Source organism: Patagioenas fasciata, chromosome 6 (genome assembly GCF_037038585.1).
Source record: "Patagioenas fasciata isolate bPatFas1 chromosome 6, bPatFas1.hap1, whole genome shotgun sequence".
Classification (NCBI taxonomy): domain Eukaryota; kingdom Metazoa; phylum Chordata; class Aves; order Columbiformes; family Columbidae; genus Patagioenas; species Patagioenas fasciata.
Window position 1 is genome coordinate 7,510,438 of NC_092525.1, and position 24,296 is coordinate 7,534,733.

Sequence of the window (24,296 nt, forward strand, 5' to 3'; positions counted from 1 at the left end):
ACTGAAAAATATCAAGAGATATTTTTCTTCTTATCCCAAAAGAATATCCAAGACTATATTTGTACCTGTTGTGAGGCACACTTTGAACGAAAAACAAGTCTGTTACTAGTAAAATAGCCTGGGAAACTTTTTTACTATTATTATTCTATTTGACGTCACAGGAAATTCCAGTTACTGCAGTGATACTGATGTTAAAATGAATATTGGAGGCACTAATGAAACAAATAAAAATTACTGGCTTGTACTCTAAGTACTGAATGGAAAGATTGTTTTGCACTCAGTGTTTTCATTGCAGGACTTCAACACAATATTTCCTGTCCAGGAGCGACAATGATCGGTTTGGCTGTAATAATGAAACATTTAGCAGAACAAAGGGTGCTATTGGGCAAGAGGGATGATGCATGAGAGTTAATACTTGTAGTGTATACACTGGCCGGCTCTGTTCTCGTTTTCTGCTCATACCTTTAATTTGATGCTGTGCCTATATTTTTACTTTATAATGTAGTAGTACTTGGCAAAATACTCGAATGTTTAGGAGAACTACCCCTCTAGATTGTTACTCAAAGCATATCTGAGTTGGTACGTGCAGCATTTGAGGAGGTTTCGTTAAGAAAATACAGTATAGTGGTTGAAAGTATTGTTGGTTATGTTGACATTATCGTAGTCAGAGGTCTGGCAAAACATGCATGTATTTCATCAGACCATTTTAAGGGATGTGTAAGTGCCTGCTTAGTGGATGGCTGAAATCATAGAAGTCTTTGGGTACCAGAGCAATGTCAGAGCAAGGTTAAACTATATAAATGGAGGTGTTGCAGTGAATACTAATGATGGTTTTCCAGCATGTCTAATTTTTAATGTCTGGCTGTGTGAGAGGTATTTCTCACCCACCCTACAATAAATAAACAAAAGCTCACCAGCCCCCACCCCTCCAAAATAAAAGGCCAAACCAACTAGAGAATTGCAGGTGCTGTGTAGCTCTTAGAAGAAATTTAGTGTCTCTGGAGCAATGTTTCTTTAAGTGTCTCTTAAAATCTTAGTATCATTTTGGTTGGAAAAGACCTTTAAGATCATTGAGTCCAACTGTTAACCCAACACCGCCAAGTCCACCTCTAAACCATGTCCCTAAAAACCTCATCCATACGTCTTTGAAACCCCTCCAGGGACGGTGTCTCCACCGCTGCCCCGGGCAGCCTGTTCCAATGCCCCACAGCCCTTTCCATGAAGAAATTTTTCCTAATATCCAACCTAAACTTGCTGATTAAGCAGATGTCAAGGTCTGAGTGAAAGTTCTGTTATTTCTAGCTGTTCTCTATAACTTATCTCTCAGGATGTTCTGGTGATGCTGCACGTTTTCCATAGTTGAACAGGATCACACTAAACACCTGATTTCTACCAAAGTTCTCCTCATAATACTCTTTGATAATCAGCACCTGTGAACATCTAAGTGCTTAGCCAGAAGAGCAACTGTATTAGCTGTTGCTATAGGAAAATGTATGTGGTTTTATTTAAGCTGTCACCATTTGTAAGTGCTGTAGTAAAGTGTTTTCTACAACTATATGAATGTCAACATCTAAAATACTGTTGGTTTCTATATTTCAATGCAAACTTCTGAATTTTAAAGCCGAAGAAGCTACCTTGTTGGATTTAGTTTGTACAAAGGTCTGTAAGTCCTGGGTTATAAGACAATATTCCTCTTAAGGGGCAGAATTCTATTTTTGGATGATTTTCCAAGTTACGTGGTTTGGGGTTGGTTTTAGTATGTACTGTGTAATTGACTTGTATTATGCACAGTTGTTCCAGCTGGGTTTGTGAGGGCGACACACTACCATAATACTAGGGTTGTCCTCTGCATAAATGCACCCAGTCTTGGGTTTAGGAAACAAGCACTTCATGAAAACAGGACCTAATTTTGAGCCTGTTTTTACATCGCGGAAGAGAGGTAACTGTAGCAAGACGTTCCGTGGGAATCTCTTGGGCAAGGATGTTTGGTATAGGCCAAAATATTATGTTTTATGTGGTTCTGGGCCTTGGGCTTTTTTGGAGTTTCTAAAAACAGTTTAAAAAGAAATTCATAAAGATAGGGCCTTTGACAAGAAGCTGTTTTATCTTGTCCACCCAAGTTTAGGTGAGCAGTGAATGTCTGGTAGATGGCAGTGGAGTTAAGACAAAGTTATCTGGCAAGGAGTCAGGTTTCAAAAATCTTAGTTAAAACAGTAGTCTCTCTTAATTTGATACCATTGCTATGGATTTAGTTGTGAATCCAGGAGTTAATTGGATATCTGAAAAATTTACATACTAGTTGCATATGATGCTGAATTATAAAAAATGATGCAGTGGAGAATGAAATAAAATTATCTTGAATTGTAGTCATTAGAGAACACTTCCTAGCCTGTATCGTTTCAGGTATCTTCTTCTGCCGGTAAATGATCTTGCTTAAGAATTCTTGTTTCATGCTGGTGACCTGTCTGACAGTAATCTGATAGTGGTTAGTATCCCTGACTTCAAAACATCAAGTTAATCTTCTAAAAGCTACAGCATGAGGAGCTGTTATAGTCCTAATCATTTTACAGGATTAATAGAATTCTATACATGCTTACTGCTTCTTTGAAGACCAGTAAAAAGTATTTTATATCTTTATCCAGGGAGAGGTGAATTGAAATATAGATCTTTCAGGTTAATTTTATCTCTCTCTCTCCTTTACAGCTCTCAAGTGCAAATCCTGTGTATGAAAAATTCTATCGGCAGGTATGTGTGTTCTTGTTGAGAGAACAAACATTATTTTGCTGTGGACTTCAGCATGGCCAACAATGTGTAAACAAAGTTCAAGGAAAATAGTTCTACTTTAACATACATTATTATAGTAAATTACACTTAGGTCTGAGCTATGCGAGTATAAATTTCACAGTGGTTGCAAGGTGACTTACTAATTTGCTCGTGAACTGCCAGGTATGTGTGACATCTATAACTTTACAGTTATAACGGGCTGGAATGGAGTAAATTCTTGCAAAATACTGTGTTAATATGTTCTTGATTTCTTTTTACAAGTGAAACTGAATTTCTTGTGTTTGTAGTCCAGTTAACCTTCTGTAAGACTTGTATCTCTCTGGGAGTATCCCCAGAAGTTCTTGCAGGATGCTGTAAGGACTGAAATTTGGATGAAAGGTCACAGAATACCAGAAGAATGCATGGAGTTCTTGCGGCTTCACTCAGCGGATACCACTCTTTTTACTTTATAATGTAAAAATAAAATATTATATATATAAAATAAATTCTAATAATATACATTTTATTTGTCCCCTGTCTTTTATATTCAGGTCCAGCAAGAGTAAGGTGTATTAATTGCTGTAAATACAGCTTTTAAAAAAAATTGCTGGGTTAGCTACTCTGCAATAGCAATATTTTGTATCATGTACATAATGTACATTATTTTACAAACATGGATAATATGAAAGCTTTTAAGGAAATGTATACTAATGGGATGACTGTATAAAACAATTAAAATAGATTATATTTTTAATAGGAAGAACTCAGGAGTAATTGATGACCCCTTGGGAAAAAAAAAAAGAAGGGTGGTTTGTCCCCCATAAGGATTTCTCTGTCCTTGCAAATCAAGAAGAAAATCTGGTGATTACAAAGGGCTAATTAGATAGGTTGAGATGGTGGCCTAGTGTGAACAAGCTTCCCCATCTACTGCAGAACTTGAGAAATTCTTGGGCCTTTGTCTGTCCTTGAAACTTTCTACTGGAGAACTTGAAATCCAAGCGTAATTGATAGTTAGAAATATACAATAGTGGACATTTGATGGTTTGCCTATGTATTAATGTGTTTTCCTCAGTTTTGAAGTGGAATTAACCTAAATTTTCACTGATACCTGTAAGAATAAGCTTGTGACTTGGGAGACCTGGGTTACCTTCCTTGCTTCTGCCCCAACCTGGGTCATCTGGGCAAAATTCTTATTTTCTCCGTGTCTCAGTTGCATACTGATAGATGAAGATAATGGTGTGTTTTTCTGGAGCGCTGTAAAACAAATCACAATGTGAAGATGCTTAGAGGTATACGCATAATATTTCTGAAATTTGGCAGTGTTACTTCAGTATATCAACCTCCAAAGCCTGCTATGAAATCAAGAGCAGCTGGTTCAAAATGTCTTTTAATGTAACATTATTTTTAAAGAAAGGGAGTTTTTTTTTTTAAAGAGTCTGAAAATTGTTCTTGAAGTGACTGTGTTAACTCGAGTATTCTTGTTTGCCAGTTCTTTGAGAGCCTGTGTTGAAGAGATCGCATCGATTCAAAAGCTAGATTGTCATGTGAGGTTTTTTCCTCCTCCCAGGTTGACGCTACTAATGCCGGAAGAGTGTTAGCTTCTGATGCAGCTGTGTTCTTGAAAAAGTCTGGATTGACAGATTTGGTACTTGGAAAGGTATTTAATGACAATTATTTAATTAGCCTGTCTCTTGCTTCAGTTAGTATCCAGTGTAAATTAGAGCACTTAGTGGTACTACAGGATACATGATCTTCCCTAATGTGTTTTCAGTTGTGCTATCCAATAGTTCCCAACTCCAGTATCCTTGCTTGTTTTACTATGTCTGTAGCACATAGTGGAAATTGCGACAGTATTTAAATTTGTTGTGACAAATAAGTGCTATCAGGAAAGTTAAGACCTGAACTTTAATTAAAGAATGTGTTATTAAATAGAGTGGCAACTTGCCAGCTGCCTCTCAGTGGTGTAGAACACTTTGTGTCTGGATTTTTTCTGTTTTAGATTTGGGACTTAGCTGACACTGATGGCAAAGGTATCCTGAACAAACAGGTATGATTATTTATATGATGTATGAGATTACTTTAACCATTAGCAAGGTTGAAATAAGATAAAAAATAAGATTTCTGGTTCAGGAAAGTAGTTTTCTAGCTGCTTTTTTTTTTTCAGATTTTTGTAGTTGGAACTGGGTGTGTACTTTCCATGTCAGTGTAAGCTACAATAAATTGAGCAGCCTTCAACTACCTCAAAGTTTTTCTTTAAGTCGTAAAATGGGCTCCTCTCTAGCTGTCCAATACAATACTCTGAGAAGTAACTTAGGGGTTTTTCTAGTATTGCTATATATACAAAGGGTTGCAAATAGCTTCAAAGGGAGTCACAAAGTGACACAAAGCTGCAGTCAGAAACTGCTCATTTCCTTCAGAGGGGTTACTGTATTTACTACAAAGGTGACTTTTCCTCTTAATCTTGGAGGAAACTTAATGCAGAAATTAAAATTCTAGTAAAATCTTCAAAATTGTTATCTGATTTTGGTGGGTTTCACGTTAGTACGTTCACTCTGGAGTTGTTCTTCCGAAGTTGCAGCAATGAGCAGTCCAACAGTCAGGCTTGTGTGGCAGTGATGCTGCTGAAAAGCTCTGATGTGCGTTCTTGTTTGGTTTGAAGTGTAGTTACTTCAACAGCAGCCTGCGGAGAGCTCACTGCTTCACCTGTGTAGGAAAAGGAGGAGATTGTCTCATCTACCAAACAATTTTTTGTTTTCAGACCCCTTCTTTTGGTTCCTTTTTCTCATGTATGTACCTTTCTTTCCTCTCTTGCCATCACCTGCCACCTTTGGGAACAATTCAGTTCCTCCAAGATAAATGGCTGTAATTGCTACTTTAAAATGTGACTGCTCTGCCGTAGAAGAACCGAGTGCTGAGAACTGGCTACACCAGCTAGGAAGCTACTAAATGCTTGGAGCTGCTGATTACAAACTTTGCCCCTCTGAAGGAAATGAGCAGTTTCTGACTGCAGCTTTGTGTCACTTTGTGACTCCCTTTGAAGCTATTTGCAACCCTTTGTATATATAGCAATACTAGAAAAGCTCATAATTCTTCTGAAATTTGAGTATTTTTGTATAATAAATCCTTTTAAATTTTATTTTTCCTGTAGGAATTTTTTGTGGCTTTACGACTTGTGGCATGTGCACAGAATGGATTGGACGTTTCCCTGAGTAGTCTTAATTTGCCTGTTCCTCCACCAAGATTTGTAAGATTTCTTTTTTAATTGAGCATATCAACTCATTAATAAGAACCGCTTTTAAGTGAACAATTAGGAAGGTTTTATATAAATACCAAATGCCTCCGAAAGCGATGTTGGAGGGCAATATCGCCCTACAATAGGGGAAAATTGAGCTATGTGAAGGAAGAATAAGGCACTACGTGTACAATTTAAATATATGTGTGGTATTTGTTCTATTAGTATTGTCCTTAATGGAAAACGCATTTAAATTTTCTTACTGCAAATTTTGGTATCCTTAACTAAGGTAGAAGTGAAAAAAATACAGTTCTGGCTTTGAGAAGGAGCTGCCTCTTAAATAAGGGAGTGGTTTTGCAAGGTCAGAACCATTTCTTTTTTAATGTGGATGTTTTTCCTGTGTTTTTCTTTAGACTGATACTAGTAGTCCTTTGCTACTCAGTGGAACAGCATCAAGTGATGTACCATGGGCTGTTAAGGTAAACTAAAGAGCAGGCTATGATGTGCTTGGCAAGAAAACATAAGTGTGTTTGAGAAAAATATGATACTACACGTAGCTATAGTTTATGAGTTACGATAAATTACCGTTCATGTCAAATTTGTAATTGGGCTGGTAGACCTAATTTGATAAAAACACTTGTCCCTTGGGACATCTTTGTGTTTAGAAATCTGATTTGTTATTAATAGTTACCTGAAGCCATGAAAATAATTGAAGAATAAATCTCCCTGGGTTTTGGATGATTCTACAGCTGACTTAGAAAGAATATCTTTTTTGTATTTTCTTTTAAACATCAGGAACTGTCATCTGTGTGTTTCCAACTGTAACTTAAAAAAATTAATACTTTTTAAAGAACCACTATTTCCTAGCCTATGAGTGTGACTGTATCTTAGCCTATAAGCGTGACTGTTTCCATAAGTAATATTGTTCTTCTGCCCCTGCAGCTGGAAGACAAGGCCAAGTATGATGCTATTTTTGACAGCTTAAATCCTGTGAATGGACTGTTGTCAGGCGATAAGGTGAAACCTGTACTTCTTAACTCCAAACTGCCAGTGGACATCTTAGGGCGAGTAAGCATATCTTTCTACTTAATTGTTAATTCACAAATAATAGCTGTGCTACACTCAGCAATATCTTGTTTTCATGTGGAAGACTTGTAGTAATAAGCCCAACTATTGAACACTAGCTTATGGGGTGGCCACATGTATAACAAGTAAAAAAATTGGAAGTTAAAAATGGATAGGTTGGCTCTTACCACAGTTTATCAGTTACTCTTTCACACTTGGTTCAGGGCAAGGTGCTGTTAGTGCGTTCTGTCTCCAGCTCTCTTCTTTTGCATGGTTTATGTGAATGTATGGTGCTCACTGAAAACTAATGCTGTTAATGGTAACAGAACTTAGGATATGGTGGAGGGAAGCTGTTCTCACATTCATTTTAATGAGATTTCAGTAGGAAACTGCTACAGATTAGGTGAACATCCCTATATTCTGCTTTTTCTTGGTAGGTGTGGGAATTGAGTGATATTGACCGTGATGGAATGCTGGATCGAGATGAATTTGCTGTTGTAAGTACTTTCTGCCTCCCGGTGTTCTGAAAGCCTCATGGCAGAGGTTTAAAATAGATGCATAAAACTGACTGTTTGTGTGGTTCACTTATTGCCTTTATTCAAAGACATTGATCAAGTTTTAGTACTAGCTAGTATTTCTGTCAGTTTATTGAATGTCTCTAACTGCACAACAGTAACTGTCTTTGTGGGCTGAATGAACCATTAAAACTTACACCTGTGATCTGCTGTCCCGTGAGAGACCGAGTGATTTCACCAAGTTTCACCTTAACCTTCAGTGTTTCTAGGACTTGAATGCTTCAAGATAACTTTGAGGAAAATTATGTATCAATTATTCAAAAGTTCATGGCAAATTAGAATTTTAACACCTAATGCCAGGGCTGCTGAAATAATGTAAGAAGCGGCGAATAAGTTTCACTTCCCTCTAGAGATGGCGTGTCTTGCTTTTGAAGATTCTCTAAGTCTTGAATGTGACAGTAACCATGCATCAACTTATTCTCCAAATTTTCAGCTTGTTTTTGCATGTGAGTGAATTGAAGAGGAAGGAATTATAATTCCGTCTGAGAGGAGAGGGTGTCATTTTATGCAGAGATACACCAAAGATTAAAGGTCTGGAAAAGCTGACAGATAACTGCAGTTCTGCAGTGCAAGAATCTTGAAAAAAGTAATGTGAGCTTTCTGTCCTCAGCCAGCCTTTAATTGATACAAGAAAACCTGCTGCTCATTCTTTCAGAGTAAAAATTTTAAAAAGTTAATACTGGTGTAATTGTCAGAATAGATGTTACGGACAGTGTCAAAACCTTGCTCTTGTTTTTTGGTAATGTAAATATGATGAATTTATCGTTTCTCCTGTCAAATATATTTTGGAGAAAGGATAAAAGTGTATTAATTGCTTTCTTGAATATTTTTCTAGTCATTTTGAGGCACCTATATGCTTCAGTTTCTTCTGAAAACTGATTCCTTTAAGACTAGTATTAATAATTAACTGTTACAATACTTGATTTTGTGTGTTTATGCTGTAATTCACAGAATCCCAGAATGTCAGGGGTTGAAGGGCCCTGTAAAGCTCATCCAGTGCAATCCCCCCATGGAGCAGGAACACCCAGCTGAGGTTCCACAGAAGGTGTCCAGGCGGGTTTGAATGTCTGCAGAGAAGGAGACTCCACAACCCCCCTGGGCAGCCTGGGCCAGGCTCTGCCACCCTCACCATGAAGAAGTTTCTTCTCAAATTTAAGTGGAACCTCCTGTGTTCCAGTTTGTACCCATTGCCCCTTGTCCTGTCACTGGTTGTCACCGAGAAGAGCCTGGCTCCATCCTCCTGACACTCACCCTTTATATATCTGTAAACATGAATGAGGTCACCCCTCAGTCTCCTCTTCTCCAGCTCCAGAGCCCCAGCTCCCTCAGCCTTTCCTCACACGGGAGATGCTCCACTCCCTTCACATCTTTGTTGCCCTGCGCTGGACTCTCTCCAGCAGTCCCCTGTCCTTCTTGGACTGAGGAGCCCAGAACTGGACACAATATTCCAGGTGTGGTCTCCCCAGGGCAGAGTAGAGGGGCAGGAGAACCTCTCTGACCTACTGACCACCCCCTTCTAACCCACCCCAGGTACCATTGGCTTCCTGGCCACAAGGGCCCAGTGCTGGCTCATGGTCACCCTGCTGTCCTCCAGTACCCCCAGGTCCCTTTCCCCTACACTGCTCTCTAATAGCTCATTCCCCAACTTATACTGGAACCTGGGGTTGTTCCTGCCCAGATTCCAGACTCTACACTTGCCCTTGTTCTATTTCATTAAATTTTTCCCTGCCCAACTCTCAGCCTGTCCAGGTCTCTGATGGCAGCACAGCTTCCAGTGTCACCACTCCTCCCAGCTTGGTGTCATCAGCAAACTTTCTGACAGTCACTCTATTCCCTCATCCAAATCATTGATGAATATATTGAATAATACCGGCCACAGTACTGACCCCTGAGGCACTGCACTGGATCCAGGCCTCAACTGGACTCTGCCCCATTGACCACAACTCTCTGGCTTCTTCTCTTCAGCCAGTTCGCACTCCACCTCACTACCCATTCATCCAGACCACACTCCCTCAGTTTAGCTGTGAGGGTGCTGTGGGAGACTGTGTCAAATGCCTTACTCCAGGCAGACCATGTCCACTGCTCTGCCATCATCCATCCATCTTCTTACGTCCTCATAAAAGTCAATGAGGTTGGTCAAGCACGACTTCCCTTTGATGAAGCCATGTTGACTGCCCCTAATGACCCTCTTATCCCTAATATGCCTTGAGATGGCACCAAGGAGAAGCCATTCCATCAGCTTCCCATGGATGGAGGTGGGGCTGACCGGTCTAGAGTTACCCGGGTCCTCCTCCTTGCCCTTTTTGAAGACTGGAGTGACGTTTGCTTTCCTCCAGTTCTCAGGCACCTCCCCCGTTTCTGAAGACTTGGCAAAGATGATGGAGAGCAGTCCAGCAATGACCTCAGCCAGCTCCCTCAGCACCCGCGGGTGCATCCCATCTGGTCCCATGGATTTATGGATGTCCAGATTGCCCAGCTGCTCCATAACCCAGTCCTCATCAACCCAGGCAAACTCCTCCATTGTCCTGTGCTCCTCTGGGGCCTCAGCGGTACGGGGCTCCTCAGGGCAACCTCCGGCAGAGTAGACAGAGACAAAGAAGGCGTTCAGTAACTCTGCCTTCTCTGTATCTTCTGTCACCAGGGCACCCACCTCGTTCATCAGTGGGCCTGCATTGCTTCTGGTGTTAGTTTTATCTGCTACGTATTTGAAAAAGCTCTTCCTGATGTCCTTGACTCCTCTTGCCAGGTGTAATTCTAAGGAGGCCTTAGCTTTCCTAGCTGCCTCCCTACACCCTCTGACAACAGCCTGATATTCCCCCAAGTGGCCAGCCCCTCCTTCCATGATCTGTAAACTCTCCTCTTCCACTTGAGCATACCCAGCAGCTCCCTGTTTAACCACACAGGTCTCCTGGCTCCCTTCCTTGACTTCCTGTGTGTTGGGATGCTCTGATCTTGTGCCCCGTAGAAACAGTTCCTGAACACGGACCAACTGTCTTGGGCCCCTTTGCCTTCAAGCAGCCTTGCCCATGGGATTTCCCTTAGCAATTGCCTGAAAAGGCCAAAGTTTGCCCTGCTGAAATCCAAGGTTGCAATTCTTCAGAGATCAGAGGATCGGTGTGCTCTAGGCAAATGGTGGAGATAAACTGATAATGTGTAAAGTTCTGTGTCTTGAATAACAGTCATAGAATTACTAAAACATACAACCACAACAAAAGAATAGTCACTAAGTGGGGTGACTCCTGCAAAAACAGTGAATACAATAAAATAAAATGTTTAAAGTGTTCCCCCAAATAAAATTCCACAAGTGGTGGTACAAGCTTGGTAATATTTAGGAGAGTCTTTTTAATGTTCTAAAAGATACCGAAGTTCATTTGCTAAGCGCCGAACCTCAAAAGCAGAATGATAAAGACAGGTCAGAAGGCAACGAGCTGCAATTCAGGTGAGGGGGCCTGTAAAGGAGAAGCGTAATGAAAAAATGCGAGAAAGTTATTTCTTAACAAATGATTTAATTTAGATATATATACTTATTTCTTGTATTTGCATCCACACACCTTGTTTTCTTGTTCAGGCCATGTTTTTGGTGTACTGTGCTTTGGAGAAGGAACCAGTGCCAATGTCCCTGCCTGCAGCTTTGGTGCCACCATCCAAGAGGAAGCCTCTTAGTGTTCCCGGAGCGGTGCCATTAATTCCATCTGCAGCAACTACCAAAGAGTCTCATCAGTCCTTGCCACCTCTGGGCATTTTAGCTGCCAAAACACCCTTAACACAGGTATAGTTCTGCACTTACTTGGGGTTAGAAGATTTCTGGTTTCAGTCCTGCTCTTTGGATGTTGCCTGTATGAAGAGCCTTGGCGCAGGATTTTAGTTCCTGTTTTGCCATATTTATTGGTTGATGAATTAGAGGAGACTGATGGGAAGACTAGGTGCAGAGGTACAGAATTTTCTGCTTTTTGTAGATGTCTTCAGATATAAACAGTTGGATAAAATAATACTATTTAGTAAAGATTTTGACGATATTTCTAAAATAAGTTATTTCAAGGCCTCAAACTCAACCCAAAGGTCAGAATTTTAAGAAACCAGTTTAAAAATACAGACTAGGTACACTTCTGCAGACTGTAAGTCTTCTGGCTGAGGACTGACTTGAATGCAGACAAGTCTTTAAAACAAATTTTAGCAGACACGTGTGTGCAGCTGTGTGCATGTGCATGCCTGTAATTTGAAGAAGACAAATGAAAATGGAGTAGATAAATGCAAGCAATGGGTAATGAAGATAAAAGGTCTGGCATGTTTATCTAAACACATGAGATTTGGTAGGTTTTTTAAAATGTTGTTATTATTAGGGAACTTGATGCCTTCCACTCCTCCAAGCATCTTATTTAATCCCGGTCATTTTGGAATGCTGCATTTGGGAAGATGTCTTTCCGAGTAGATTCTAACTTAGTTGCTCTGTTCAAAGAAAAAAACCTGAAAAGAGAATCTGTGGTAAGAACCGTAGTACTTACTGTGTAAGATACTGCTTGGATGTTTGGATATCCATATTTGAGTAATCAGAAACTGGCATCCTAATTCTGTAGATGCCAAAGTTTTCAACGTGGTGAGTCTGGCTGTGTATCAGGAAGCAAAGCCGTTCTGGATAAGCGTTTCAGTGTATGCTTTGTGTACGGCACTGTTTGGGATTCATCTAAGTGTCTTTGTACGCTGAAATTAATTAACATCCACAAGCTTGCTCCTGAAGGTACTTTCACTCAAAAAGAAATCATCTTTATAGTAGCTTAGTGTTTGGAAAAATTGTTGAAGTAAGAGTAGTAGCTTTAATTCGTGTCTTAACCTTGATGGGAGATAAATTCTACAACTCAGAAGGTGCTGACTATCAACAATCTGGGCTTGAGCAGTTCTTCAGTCCCTCCAGCTGAAGCTCTCCAGCTGTGTAAAGAGGAACAGAACTGATGGAGCCAGACAGTAAGGAGAACAGTGCCTGAGCACAGGGAGGAGGGTCCAACCCCACGCTGGGAGGAGACCTCAGCTCCAGGGAACACTTTGAATACAAAAGCAAAGAGGCAGAGCAGTGTCAGCCAGCCTTGGAGCTTCACTGGCGGAAAGACTTTGTTTCTGCTTTTGCAGTGGCTTGTGGCTCTCTCTGCATCTCTGTTTTGGAGGATAAAACTGGTTCATGAACCGGGCACCTATATCACATCTTAAATCTGTGCTGTAGCCCTTGAATTGTGTAACTGTGAAAGTAACTATTGGAAAACAGAAGGGCCTATATCTTAGTGTTGTGGTTTTTTGTTTTGTTGTTTTTTGTTTTTGTTTTTTCCTTTCTCCCTTCCACCCCCACCCCCTTCAGTGGGTTGTATTGCCTGCAGACAAAATTAAGTATGATGAGATCTTTGTGAAAACTGACAAGGACATGGATGGATTTGTGTCAGGTGTGGAAGCCAGAGAACTATTCTTGAAGACAGGACTGCCTTCTGCTCTTCTTGCACATATCTGGTAGGTTTGTTGTTTTTTTTTCCATGACAGCTGTTCAGCGCATGGCATGGTTCTTGTTCGTTCCTGTATTGACATTTCTGGAAAGTGAAAGTTGTTTTTTATATATAATAGCATGGTCACTGTATAAGCAGTGGTAACTTATTTGCTTCTACTTTTGGACAGAAATGGGGAGAAAACAGGTTTATGCTATGTGTCATCTCCTAAGGGAAGAAGTAAGGCACCCAAACACAGATCATTACAAACAAATGCTGCACTGCAGCTAAATGCCTGTACTTAAGACATCATAGTGTTGCTGTGCTACATTAACACAGAGACTATCCCTATACTGGTAATGAAAATAAAATATATTTTCATGTATAAATGTATAAAATTCTTAGCATGCGAGACTTACGGCCCATTTATTTCTGCAACTTGTCTTTCATTGCAGGTGGTAGTGACACTTGCTGTGTTCTTTTTTTTTTTTAATTCTTTCCTACTGGAAGATATTCCAGGGCACTCTAGTGGGAAAAACTTCTTTTTTATAAGAAAGTATGGTTAACCTCTTAATTTAGGGAAATTTAGGAAAATTATGTAAACTTGTGTTAGCTGTGAAAAGTTCTTCATTTTAAAAGGAGCTTCACTTGCAGATACTCAGGTGGTCTTAGTGGCTCACGGCCTTGATTCTGCCTTGCACCAGGTCGGAACTTACTGTAACCAAGCTGTGGGCCTTAGCATGCCAAGGGAAGGTGGTTGTGGATGTTTGAGTAATGCTGCCTATTTATTACCGTGCCTTATTTCTACATTATGTTCTTTTAGAAAAGGAGATACACACTAGCAGTCTTCCCCTTTTTAAATGACAGGAAGTACAATAAACAGGGCTATACTTGCAGAAGTGAGGATTTGATTTATTTAATGTGCATCTCTGTACAGGGCTCTCTGTGACACGAAGGACTGTGGAAAGCTTTCAAAAGAACAATTTGCTTTGGCTTTCTATTTAATTAATCAGAAGTTAACGAAGGGCATTGATCCACCTCAGGCACTCACTCCAGAGATGATTCCACCTTCAGAGAGGGGTGTTGGGTTACAGAAGGTAAGGATGGATTTGGCATTTTTGGTATAAATCTCAAAGAAAGAATGTTCGTTTCAAAGGCTACGCAAGAAGCACCACAAGTACTGGCATACCTTAAATTTATTGCAATATCCGTAAGAAAACAAGTCTTAAGTGCAAAGAATTGATAAAGCACTCTTCCATTCATGTTTCAAAATGAAGCTGTCATTTATTGCACATGCCAACCAAGCAGAGATGTTATGTTGAGAAAGCATTATTTTCTTATTTTGAAATAAGTTTTTCCTATTACCTGTCTAAAGAAATTTTAGTTTGCATTTGAAATAGTATGCACAAGTTCTATGTTTTTCTCATAACATGTTTGCAATTACCCTTTTTATGTCTTTTTTTTTTTTTAAGAAACCTGGAAACAATGAGAAGTAAATAAAGTTTAGAATGATGTATGTAAAGTTTTAACAGTAATTGGGCCTCCATTTTATACTTCACAGATAGTTTAAATGTCTTTATAGTTTGTTGGTTGCCATCCATCCTAATGCAGCCATAGACGATACCCCAGCAGTTCAAGTTGTGTTTATCGGAATGGTAGAGGTCACCACAAGGTCTTGCTTGTTTTACGCATGGCAAAGTCTGATGTGAGTTACCTTTTCTTGGTTGTGCAACACATTGACTTAATTCTACAACTTTCTTAAACAGAATGAAAAAGTCACACCTGAAAAAACGAAACTCAAAATTTGGCAGTACTTTTGAGTTTCTGTAACTGGTATTTCATTTACATTCTGCTTTTAAAAAGTAATTGCTTTATTTGCAACTCTACTAATCTTTTCTGTATGTTTGCTTTCCTTTCTATGTCTCTCTTCTAGTTTGGACTATTTTTTCCATTCTGCACCACTCTGCTTTTCATCCTTATTATTCTGTCAGTTTGTTAACTCTGCTTTCTCAAGGTTAGAGAACCTTTGCTTTTCTAATATTTACTGTCTGTTGGTTTAATAATGCACATCCTTCTAAGACTCTTGCATAATTGTGGAGATATCACAGCCCTTCTCGGAAGTGTCACAGTATGTTGTGATCTCAGATTGTTGCTGATCTCCATTGTTGTTCATCTGGAAGAACCCCAAGGTTCTTTCCTGAACCCAGACCTCTGTGGCCGTCACCCGTTGGTAATACGTGCTGCTCAAACTGAACAGAAGACGCTTTACCTTGTTGAAATTGCTGGGGAAGTGGTGACAGTAGTAACCCAACGTGACAGTTGATGGTTCTCATTAGGACTAATCCCCATGGTTTTATTGATTTTACCGTAGAAAGCGTAGGGATCGGAACACGTTAGATGAGGTCAGTGTTGGTTCCTGCTGTTCTGAGGGTGTACGTTGTTTTACAGAACTCTGCAAGACATCACTGTGATGATATTTTTTTTTTCATTACTAACATAAACGATAAGAGTAAGAATATTGTGAAAGAGGGTAACAGCTCTTTTAGTTAGCTCTGTAAACCCTTACCAAGAACTGATTTTACTGGACTGAGCTTGAACCTTCAGCTCATTTTGAACTTTTTTCAAAATAAATGTTGTCTTGTTATGAAAAAAACTGCTTGTCCAAGATTATTGGACAAGGATTCAACCCAGAGAGTAAGTGCAGGAGACAGAAATAGCCTTTTTTGCTGGTTTTCTTGGAAGTGGAGTGGCTTACACTGTAAACCAGGGGTGTCAAACTCATTTTCACCAGGGGCCACATCAGCCTTGCTGTTGCTTTCAAAGGGCCGAGTGTCATTTTAGAGCTCGGGAGTCCTACAATTCCGTTTGGCTCTTTGGAGGCAACCACAAGGCTGATGTGGCCCCTCATGAAAATGAGTTTGACACCCCTGTTATAAATAAAACCATAGGCTTCATCTTCTAACTCGACCAGTAAGAAGTAGTAGCAGAAGTGTTAGTAACAGTAATCCATTATATTCTAAAGTAGGGAAAGTTACCTTGTGATCCTTCTTGGCAGATGTTCAGAATGCATGTGTATGTATATTGCTGTTATCTAATGTTTGGTTTCCTTACAGAAGTTTATTACCGTAGTAGTGTGCAACTTTTATGTCAGTTTGCAGGTCTGAATGCAGATCCCTTGCATGGGACACAGCAGCAGTATAGGACTTGTTGCCGCATTTCTTTACCTGGGATTGTTTGTAGTCACCAAATTGCACATGCATTACCAGCCATTAAATTTAAACTTATATGCAGTTTCCTCTTTTGAGGAAATTTGAAGAACTTTGACAGTAATTTACTTTTATTACTATTTTGAGTTAAAAACTGGAAGCATTATTTACATGTGTATCGCGGTCTAGTAAATGGCAGCACGAGTTTGAAGTTTTGTCTTTTTTAACTTGCGTGTTGAAAGTAGAAATGTTGGCTTTTATGTTGCTCCCCCACACTGGTTCTCCTGAACAACTGAAAAGAAGGTTAAATTATATTTTGTTCAAGATTGCTGGCATTAGTGTGCAGGATTTCTTTAACTGATGAGAGGAGGAGGCCTGGAAGGAATTTGAATTTGTAGCTAATAGCTCCATGTTTTTCTTCTACCCCCTTCGTAGGAGAAGGGAAAACTTTCTCATTGGAGCACCATGAGCAGCTCTGCAAAACTCCTGTGAAGTTCCTTTAGAATAGGATTGAACGTCATAGCTATTTTGCCCGTTTGAGAAGCTGTACACTGACCAGATTTAGAATAGCTGTGTGTTTGGGATGTTTTATTCTCAGTCTGTGCCGTTTGCTCTAGTAAAATGTGCACTGATGACCTGCAGTTCTGCTGAATGACATCCCCTGCCACTGTGTGCTCAGTTTCACTGTTGACGTTTTTTTATTCCCCCAACACAGTATAAGCTTGAATAAACACAGTCAATAGCATCTTGATTTATCTTTAGAGAAACTGCATTTAAAGACTTGTGTTTTTTGGGGGATCTCACTTGTCTTTTTTAATTACGTGTATATACATTTCCTCAGAACTTTGTGTTTATCCTGGATGACTTTATTCAAGGCTTGAAGGAACGGATATATTTGTAGAAGGTAGTTACAGTGACTATGGCTTCCTAACCATGTTCATGTTGTGATAAGGCACAGTAGAACAATTAGTGTTTGCTAATTTGTGTCTTCAACATTTGTTCTCTAGCCATTTATGTGTACTCTTTTGAAACAAATAATTTGTATTACAGTGGTTGTCTTATTAGAAAGACATTAAATAAATAGGAACTCATGGGTGTAACTTACCTGTGACTTTGTATTGTTTAAGTTTCATTCAGTGCTCTGGAGGTTGACATTGAACTAGCTCAATATCACTGGAAGCATTGCAAATAAGTGTCTATGCTCTGCAACAGGAGGATCACCAAGATGAAGAAATATAAATATAAAAGTAGTAAACAAACAGAACCATTCTTAAATGAATGATAGGAAGCCAACTAAACATTAATTGTAAAATAAATCTCACTTTAGAACTAGATTTTTTGTTGTTCGATCACGTGGTCCTGCGCCTTTGTGGAAGATGTCTTCAGGAGTTTATAGGAGACAAAAATCTGTGAAGGGGGAGAAACTTCTTTATCTGAGGGTGCCAGAGCCTGGCCCAGGCTGCCCGGAGCAGATGCGGAGTCTCCTCCTCTGAGACATTCCAACCCCCGGACTGAACCTGTGCGACCCGCTCTGTGACCCTGCGTGAGCAGATGGCTTGGACTGGGTGATCTCCAGAGGTCCCTTCAGCCCCAGCTGTTCTGTGATTCTGTGAATTACTGGACGCATTGTGTGCATGTTGTGTACTGTTAGTGCAGCATCTGGACTGTGTTGGGTTTTTTGAGATTGAAGATTTGAAATACAATACTACCAACAGTTGTTACAAGAGGATATCATGCTGTCACAAAAAGTGAACAGAATTATTGGGCAGCTTAAACTATAAACTAACAGTATTTATTTTTTTTATCTTTCAGAGTACTCAAGGACTGAATTCTGTAGCAGATTTTTCTGCCATTAAAGAACTTGATACGTTGAACAATGAAATAGTAGACCTGCAGAGGTAGGTAACAGAGGAGCAGTCATAGTTGCTTTAGATTTAGTTATGGTACTTACTTTTTGAGAAAAAACAACAACAACAACAACAAAACCAATCCTGTGCATCAGAGAAAAACAGGTCGTTATAGTCTGCTTTGCTAAAATAAATGGTTACTGTGTCTGTAAATGTCTGTAGTGCTGATTAACACTTCCACTCGTTGCTCACTCAGATGAAAGGTCTCTCCGTCATGCCTTCTGGCTATGCTTTGGAGAGCTGCATCCTGAGATGGAAATACGCCTTTTGTTCATCTTAATTGGTAGATGAGAATGGAGCAGATCTTTAGGATGCTGGAACTGTGCTATAAATTGGTGTTAGCTGTCTTTGATTTGTAGAGGGAATTCTAAGGACTTTTTGTCTAGCGGTGGTAAGGAAGTGAGATGGGAAACATCAACAAGTATGCAGGGTAGAGAGCAGGGAGATAACATTTTGTATGTGGACCTCTGCCAGGGTTTTGGTGGTGGCAAAGATGGACATACCTCACTTCTGTTTATAAAATAAGCTGTTGCACTGAAGAATATTGTTTAAATTTGAAGTCTGCAGACCCCTGGGTTCCATTAATTATTTCTAAGGTAGTGAAGAGGATGACTTCAAGTGACTATGAAAATCAAGTTCATATATGTTGTATAGTCTTTGTCATACCCTCAAGACATAGTATGTATTCTTCTTTGGTGATTTTTTTTTGTTGTTGTTGTTTTTTGTGCTATCGTACATCTACGGAAAATTCTGTTAAGAACAGTTAATTCTACTATGTTATAAGTGAGGGTGCTTTGTCATGATGAAATCCGCCTCTCTAATTCATGTCACTTGCAGGAATTACTGAATTTGGCAATTTGTCAAAGCACAGTCTGTTTCCTAAATACACAAATGTTTTTTCCCTTCGCTGCTTTTTCTCCCTCATTACTCCCACTGCCTCCTCACTTCTCCCTGTTCTGCCTTCGTCTCTTATTCTTTAGGTTGTATTAAGTCCAATTATGGACTCTCACATTTATTAACCTGAAATATGACTTAGAACAGTGTGTATTTGCTGTTAATATCTTAGAAGGAAATAAATTGTTCACTAGCATGAATTTTTAGCTGAAGTTGGTTTTCAGTAGGTGGGCTTGCAGCCTAAAATGCAAGCCAGTCTGTGTATGTCTTGTTTTCTCACTGTGGGGTACGAAGGAATCGTGGCTTTTGGAAGTCATTGCTTCCATTTCTTCAGTGGCAAATGTACTTGAACAATTATTTAAGACACATTTGAATGATAATAGATTGTTGAAGATGTGGTATGGGCAACTATTAATATGTGATTATTTTTAGAAAGGTGAATTTTGGATCTGATTTAGAACAGGATTAACAATCAGAGGCTTAAGCCTGAATTGTCACAGTAAGAGTTTTGTGTGGTTTCGTTGAGAATGACCAGCAAACTCTCAAAGTCACGAAGTGAGTTGTGGTTCAAGTAAAATGTTTTAATTTTTTTATTTGTATTACTTGGAAATCCTTCAGTGAATTATTTTGGTAGCAGAGTAACTGTTACTTTTCTGCACCTTCCCCAGCACAGGTGGCAGTGCTAGGCAGCAGATTAATCTCTGTGCTAAGGATAGGAAACTTTACATCTTTGGCAAATCCACATTTCTGTTATTACTGGTAAAGTACACTTTCAGTCTGGATAGTTATACAAAAATGTTAAATTATTTTTGTTTATTATTAAATAAGATATATTGCCCAGCTGTTGAACGCAATATGTTATCATTCTGGTCCATGATTCCACTGAGAAGTATCTGCAAGAGCTGTGTTCCTGAGACCCAGTAATAGACATTGAATCTGTTCTTGAAGTGCAGTTGCCGTTTTTAAAAATGGGGGTTGTGTTTCCCCTTCTCCAGTCAGTGGGAACTTCAGTGGACTGCCCCAGCTTCTCCGATCTGTGGCTTACCACCTTCGTGCACCAGGGCATTCAGGGACCGCGGATGCATCTCATCAGGTCCCATGGACTTGTGCACCTTCAGGTTCTCTAGGTGGCCTCAAACCTGGTCTTCTCTTACAGTGAGCAGTTCTTCATTCTCCCAGTTCCCGCCTTCGCCTTCTGTGACTTGGGGAGCTCTCGCCCGTGAAAGCTGAGGCCAGACATGAAACAGCCCTGGCCAGGTTTCTTCATGGCCGACACTTAGAACCACCTTAGTTAGAAAAGCAAAAAAAAATCACAGGTCTTTCCCATAGTAAGTGACAGATGACTACTCGCATTATCTACACTCACAGTTGCCCAACATTTCTTATTTTCACCTACAACTATAGTTGTCGGAATTCCTTGTGTAGTAGTACTTCAGTTTGGTAATGCTAGAAAAATGCTCAGGGTTTGTCTTATTTCTTCTCCCCGTTGTCCCCCACAACCTTTTCAGCTACAACAGCTCAGTTACTTCCAAACCAGAAGTTTGAAGAAATAATCTAACCTATGCTAAAATTCTTACTGTTGTTTTGTTAAGCAGGTGTACATCTCTGAACTTTGTTTCAAAGGCTTGATGTAGGTGTATGACAGGGAGAGATTGCCCTGTTTTTCTGGGGATATTTTGCTGTTTCCTTACTTTAGAGAGGCCAACTTATCAGCTTTATGGTCCTTTTAACCTGATATACATTCACGAAAAGATAGCTGTTGCTGTCCAACGCGTGCAGGATGGTACCTCTGGTGAGATACACCAACTAAAGTTCAACTACTTAACATGCTTAGAGAGGAATGTAGTATTGGTAAAGCTCAAAGAAATTGCACTGATTTGTGGGCTGTGGCTAGCTTTGAATGCATGAAAGCAAAGAAGGGTTTTCTGAGGAAGAAAAATGTTTTTATGGCTCAAAAAAGACTATTAAAAACATCTGGTCTAGTCTCCCATGACGCTGATCAAAAAAGCTTCAAATAGCTTTCTAAAAATATAGTGCAACTGAAACAGAATTTAAAGGCAGCAGTGCTGACAGGCTCAAAATGACGCAGATTCCACAACATCCCTAGGCAAATCGTTCTCCTTACCAGAGAGGAATTATCCTTGCTAATAAGTGTTCTGCATTTTATTCTTCATCTGATCCTACACCTCCAGCTTCCTGATGCTGTTTCTGTTGAATTGGATTTAAAAGCTCTTGGCTACCAGAACTCTTTCCCACGCTAACTGTTGAGCTGCAAACACATCACCTCTGTATTCTTGCTCTGTCTCTCAAGAAGCCATGTTTGCTACACATTGTCATTCTGGGCATTTCCTCTGCTGCCTCCGTTCAGCCCTGGGACCCTCAGCGTGAGAGGACATGGACCTGTTGGAGGGAGTCCAGAGGAGGCCAAAAAGGTGATGAGAGGGCTGGAGCGCCTCTCCTGGGAAGACAGGCGGAGGCAGCTGGGGTCGTTCACCCTGGAGAAGAGGAGGCTCCGAGGACACCTTATAGTCACCTTCCAGTAGCTGAAGGGGACCTACAAGAAAGCTGGAGAGGGACTTTTTTACAAGGGCATGTAGTGATAGGACATGGGGTGATGGATTTAAATTGAGACTAGATTTAGGTTAGATACAAGGAAGAAATACTTCCTGACGAGTGTGGTGAGGCCTGGAACAGGCTGTCCAGAGAAGCTGTGGATGCCCCAGCCCTGGGAGTGTTCAAGACCGGTTGGACGGAGCTCTGAGCAACCTGGTCTAGTGGAAGGTGTCCCTGCACACAGCTGGGGGTTGGAACTAGGTGGCCTTTATGGTCTCTTCCAACCCAAACCAGTCTGTGATTCTATGCATGCTTCTACTGATGTGGGACTCTGCAGTTGTCAGCTGCAAAAAAATACTTGCAGTGTGCTGGCTCACATTTATAAATTACTCCATTCACAAATTGGTATAAGGCTTATGGATTTACTAAGATTATTTGATTGTAAATCATGAAGTATTTGCACTGCAGAAATCATCTATTAGTTTTGGGGGTGTTTTTAATCATTGCTTTTAGTTTTTTGAGATGAGGTTCTCCTGACCTGACTACCATTAAAATACACAGGGAAATTGTATTGCTCTGATAAAGTGACCTGATTTGGTTACAACTGTCCTTTATTGGAAGACCACAGTTCTTTTTGGCTTGGTTGTAGGGTTTTTGTTGTTTGTGGTAGTTGTGGTGGTGTTTTTTGTCTTTCTTTTAGCGCTGATATGGTAAGGGACTTTATGTTCCAGGAAATCTGTCACATACAATAAGTGAATTTTGCTACTTGTTTTTGGTTCTTTCAGTTGCTAAGTGTTCCTACAGAGGCATACCAGATAGTTTGTAAAAGAAATGGAGGCAGTCAGAAAAATTAGTGAATTAAGTAGGTCTGTGTCACGTTGGTTTGGTTTTATTTTGGAAACAAAGACGCACTACTGGGGGGAGGAGGGGATGTGTTCCGTGTGGGCTATATATGCTCAGCTTGTTTTCCTGTGCCCAGACTGCTGCCTAAGCTTTTCTTGTGCTGCCTGACAATACTTCTTTCAACTGATGGGTTTCTTTCCTCCCCCCAGTTCATTGTTTCTGTTGTGATTTGGCCAGTGTGAGCTGCCTGTGGGTGAATATTGCAGCCTGCTGCTTGCTTAGCATAGTCTAGATTGCAGGGTTTAGATACCTGGCTTGGCTTCTGCTGAAATAAAAGGGAAGTGATGCTCATCTCCGACAGTCTCTCAGGCGTATGAGTGACAGTGACATAGAAAGTCTCTATATTAAAGCATACATGCCTGCTTGCATTTCTGTTTCCTGCTCAGTTTTCATACCCAAGCAGGAGAAGTAACAAGCATTTGTTTACCTAGTCAATTATTCTCTTCTGTCTTCAATCAGGAATTATATGCCTGAGTTGTTGGCTGTGCTTGATGCATGTCTGAGGGCTTGAAGGTATTTTTCAGCCCAACTTGTATTCAGCTCTCTGGAAGTACCTTATTGAGATTGAGGCCCTTTGTTCATGGAAAATTATGGAAGGCAAAAATCAACAGAACTTATTTCAACCCTGTGTTGAAACGCTTTAAATGTCTAAGTACAACTATGCTACAGATACTAGTTTATTGAGCTAGAAGAGTGTGCTATAGCTTTCATGGATATGGTAAAGATTTGCTTAGAATTTCCATGGTGCTTTCTTTTTATGATGAATGGAGAGGGGAGGAATTTTATTAAATTGAAGGTTCACACTTAATGAAATAACTAACCATGTTCATCAAAGTCCCTTTTTCCACATCTTTCCTTTTCCTTCCATTTAAGTGTTCAACTTGGGCACAATCAGCAAGTTGCTCTTTAATCAGGTGCTGAGAAAAATAATAGCAGAGCATAATCTATAGTCATTATTTTTTCGGAGCGAATGTACATTTAAGATCTGTGACATCTGGATTTTTTCATTTTCCATTGGATGTGGTTTAGCAGTAAACAAGAATTCCTCAGCTTAGACCTGCTTTACTTTGGAGACAGAACTGCTTTCTTCTGTGTTAATAAGAGTAAACAGTAAGATTAATAGTTTTAGATTGATTACCATTCTGCTGCTATTAAAATACGAAGTTACCTTGATTTCAATACGTACTAGTAATCTAGCAATAGCTTTTCACTGTGGCATTTCTCATTGTTCAAATTCTAACTCTTAATGTGTGTGCTAATTTATTAACAAGATCTTTATGAAAGTAAATTCCTGTATACAGAAGATAGTGTTAACACTTTAATGCTTAATGCTTTTCTGCATCTGTGAAGGGGGAAAAGATTCCGTATATTGTCTAGAGATAAACACTCATAATTTTTTTTTAAACAGGAAGACTTCTGGGTTATGTTTTGGTTTGGTTGTTTTTCCCTTTCATAAAGCTATTGTTATGTCTGACTGCCAAGAATTTATTGATGATAATTCCCCTGTCATCTGTAGTTGCTTTTAAACTTGAACAAACGTCTGTAGAGGCAGAATTGATATGACACAGCAAATAGCTGCGTATGGACTCTCCAGGCAGATGGTGATTCCAGAAACTAAACTTTGTTCTGACTGAGCTCACCACCACAGATCTAAAATCTGATAGGCAAAATTCATTGATCAGCCAGGTTGGCCTGCTGGAAGTGTTTTCTAGCTGCTGCTCGCTTAGGAATCACTG

At 39.9% G+C, this 24,296-nt stretch overlaps 1 protein-coding gene across 6 annotated transcripts in view; it reads left to right on the top strand.

Moving 5' to 3' along the window:
- Nucleotides 1–24,296, top strand: part of EPS15 (epidermal growth factor receptor pathway substrate 15) — a 52,662-nt gene that overhangs the window by 4,704 nt on the left and 23,662 nt on the right. For 4 of the 6 annotated variants that reach the window (XM_065841839.2, XM_065841840.2, XM_065841841.2 and 1 more), the window contains exons 2-12: nt 2,704–2,745; nt 4,331–4,420; nt 4,763–4,810; nt 5,912–6,007; nt 6,409–6,474; nt 6,938–7,063; nt 7,498–7,557; nt 11,204–11,404; nt 12,980–13,125; nt 14,035–14,194; nt 18,116–18,201. In XM_065841839.2, coding sequence (XP_065697911.1) covers nt 2,704–2,745; nt 4,331–4,420; nt 4,763–4,810; nt 5,912–6,007; nt 6,409–6,474; nt 6,938–7,063; nt 7,498–7,557; nt 11,204–11,404; nt 12,980–13,125; nt 14,035–14,194; nt 18,116–18,201 — 1,121 coding nt within the window. The remainder of the gene's footprint in view (nt 1–2,703; nt 2,746–4,330; nt 4,421–4,762; nt 4,811–5,911; nt 6,008–6,408; nt 6,475–6,937; nt 7,064–7,497; nt 7,558–11,203; nt 11,405–12,979; nt 13,126–14,034; nt 14,195–18,115; nt 18,202–24,296) is intronic. The other 2 variants (XM_071809872.1, XM_071809871.1) reach the window with 2 other exon arrangements.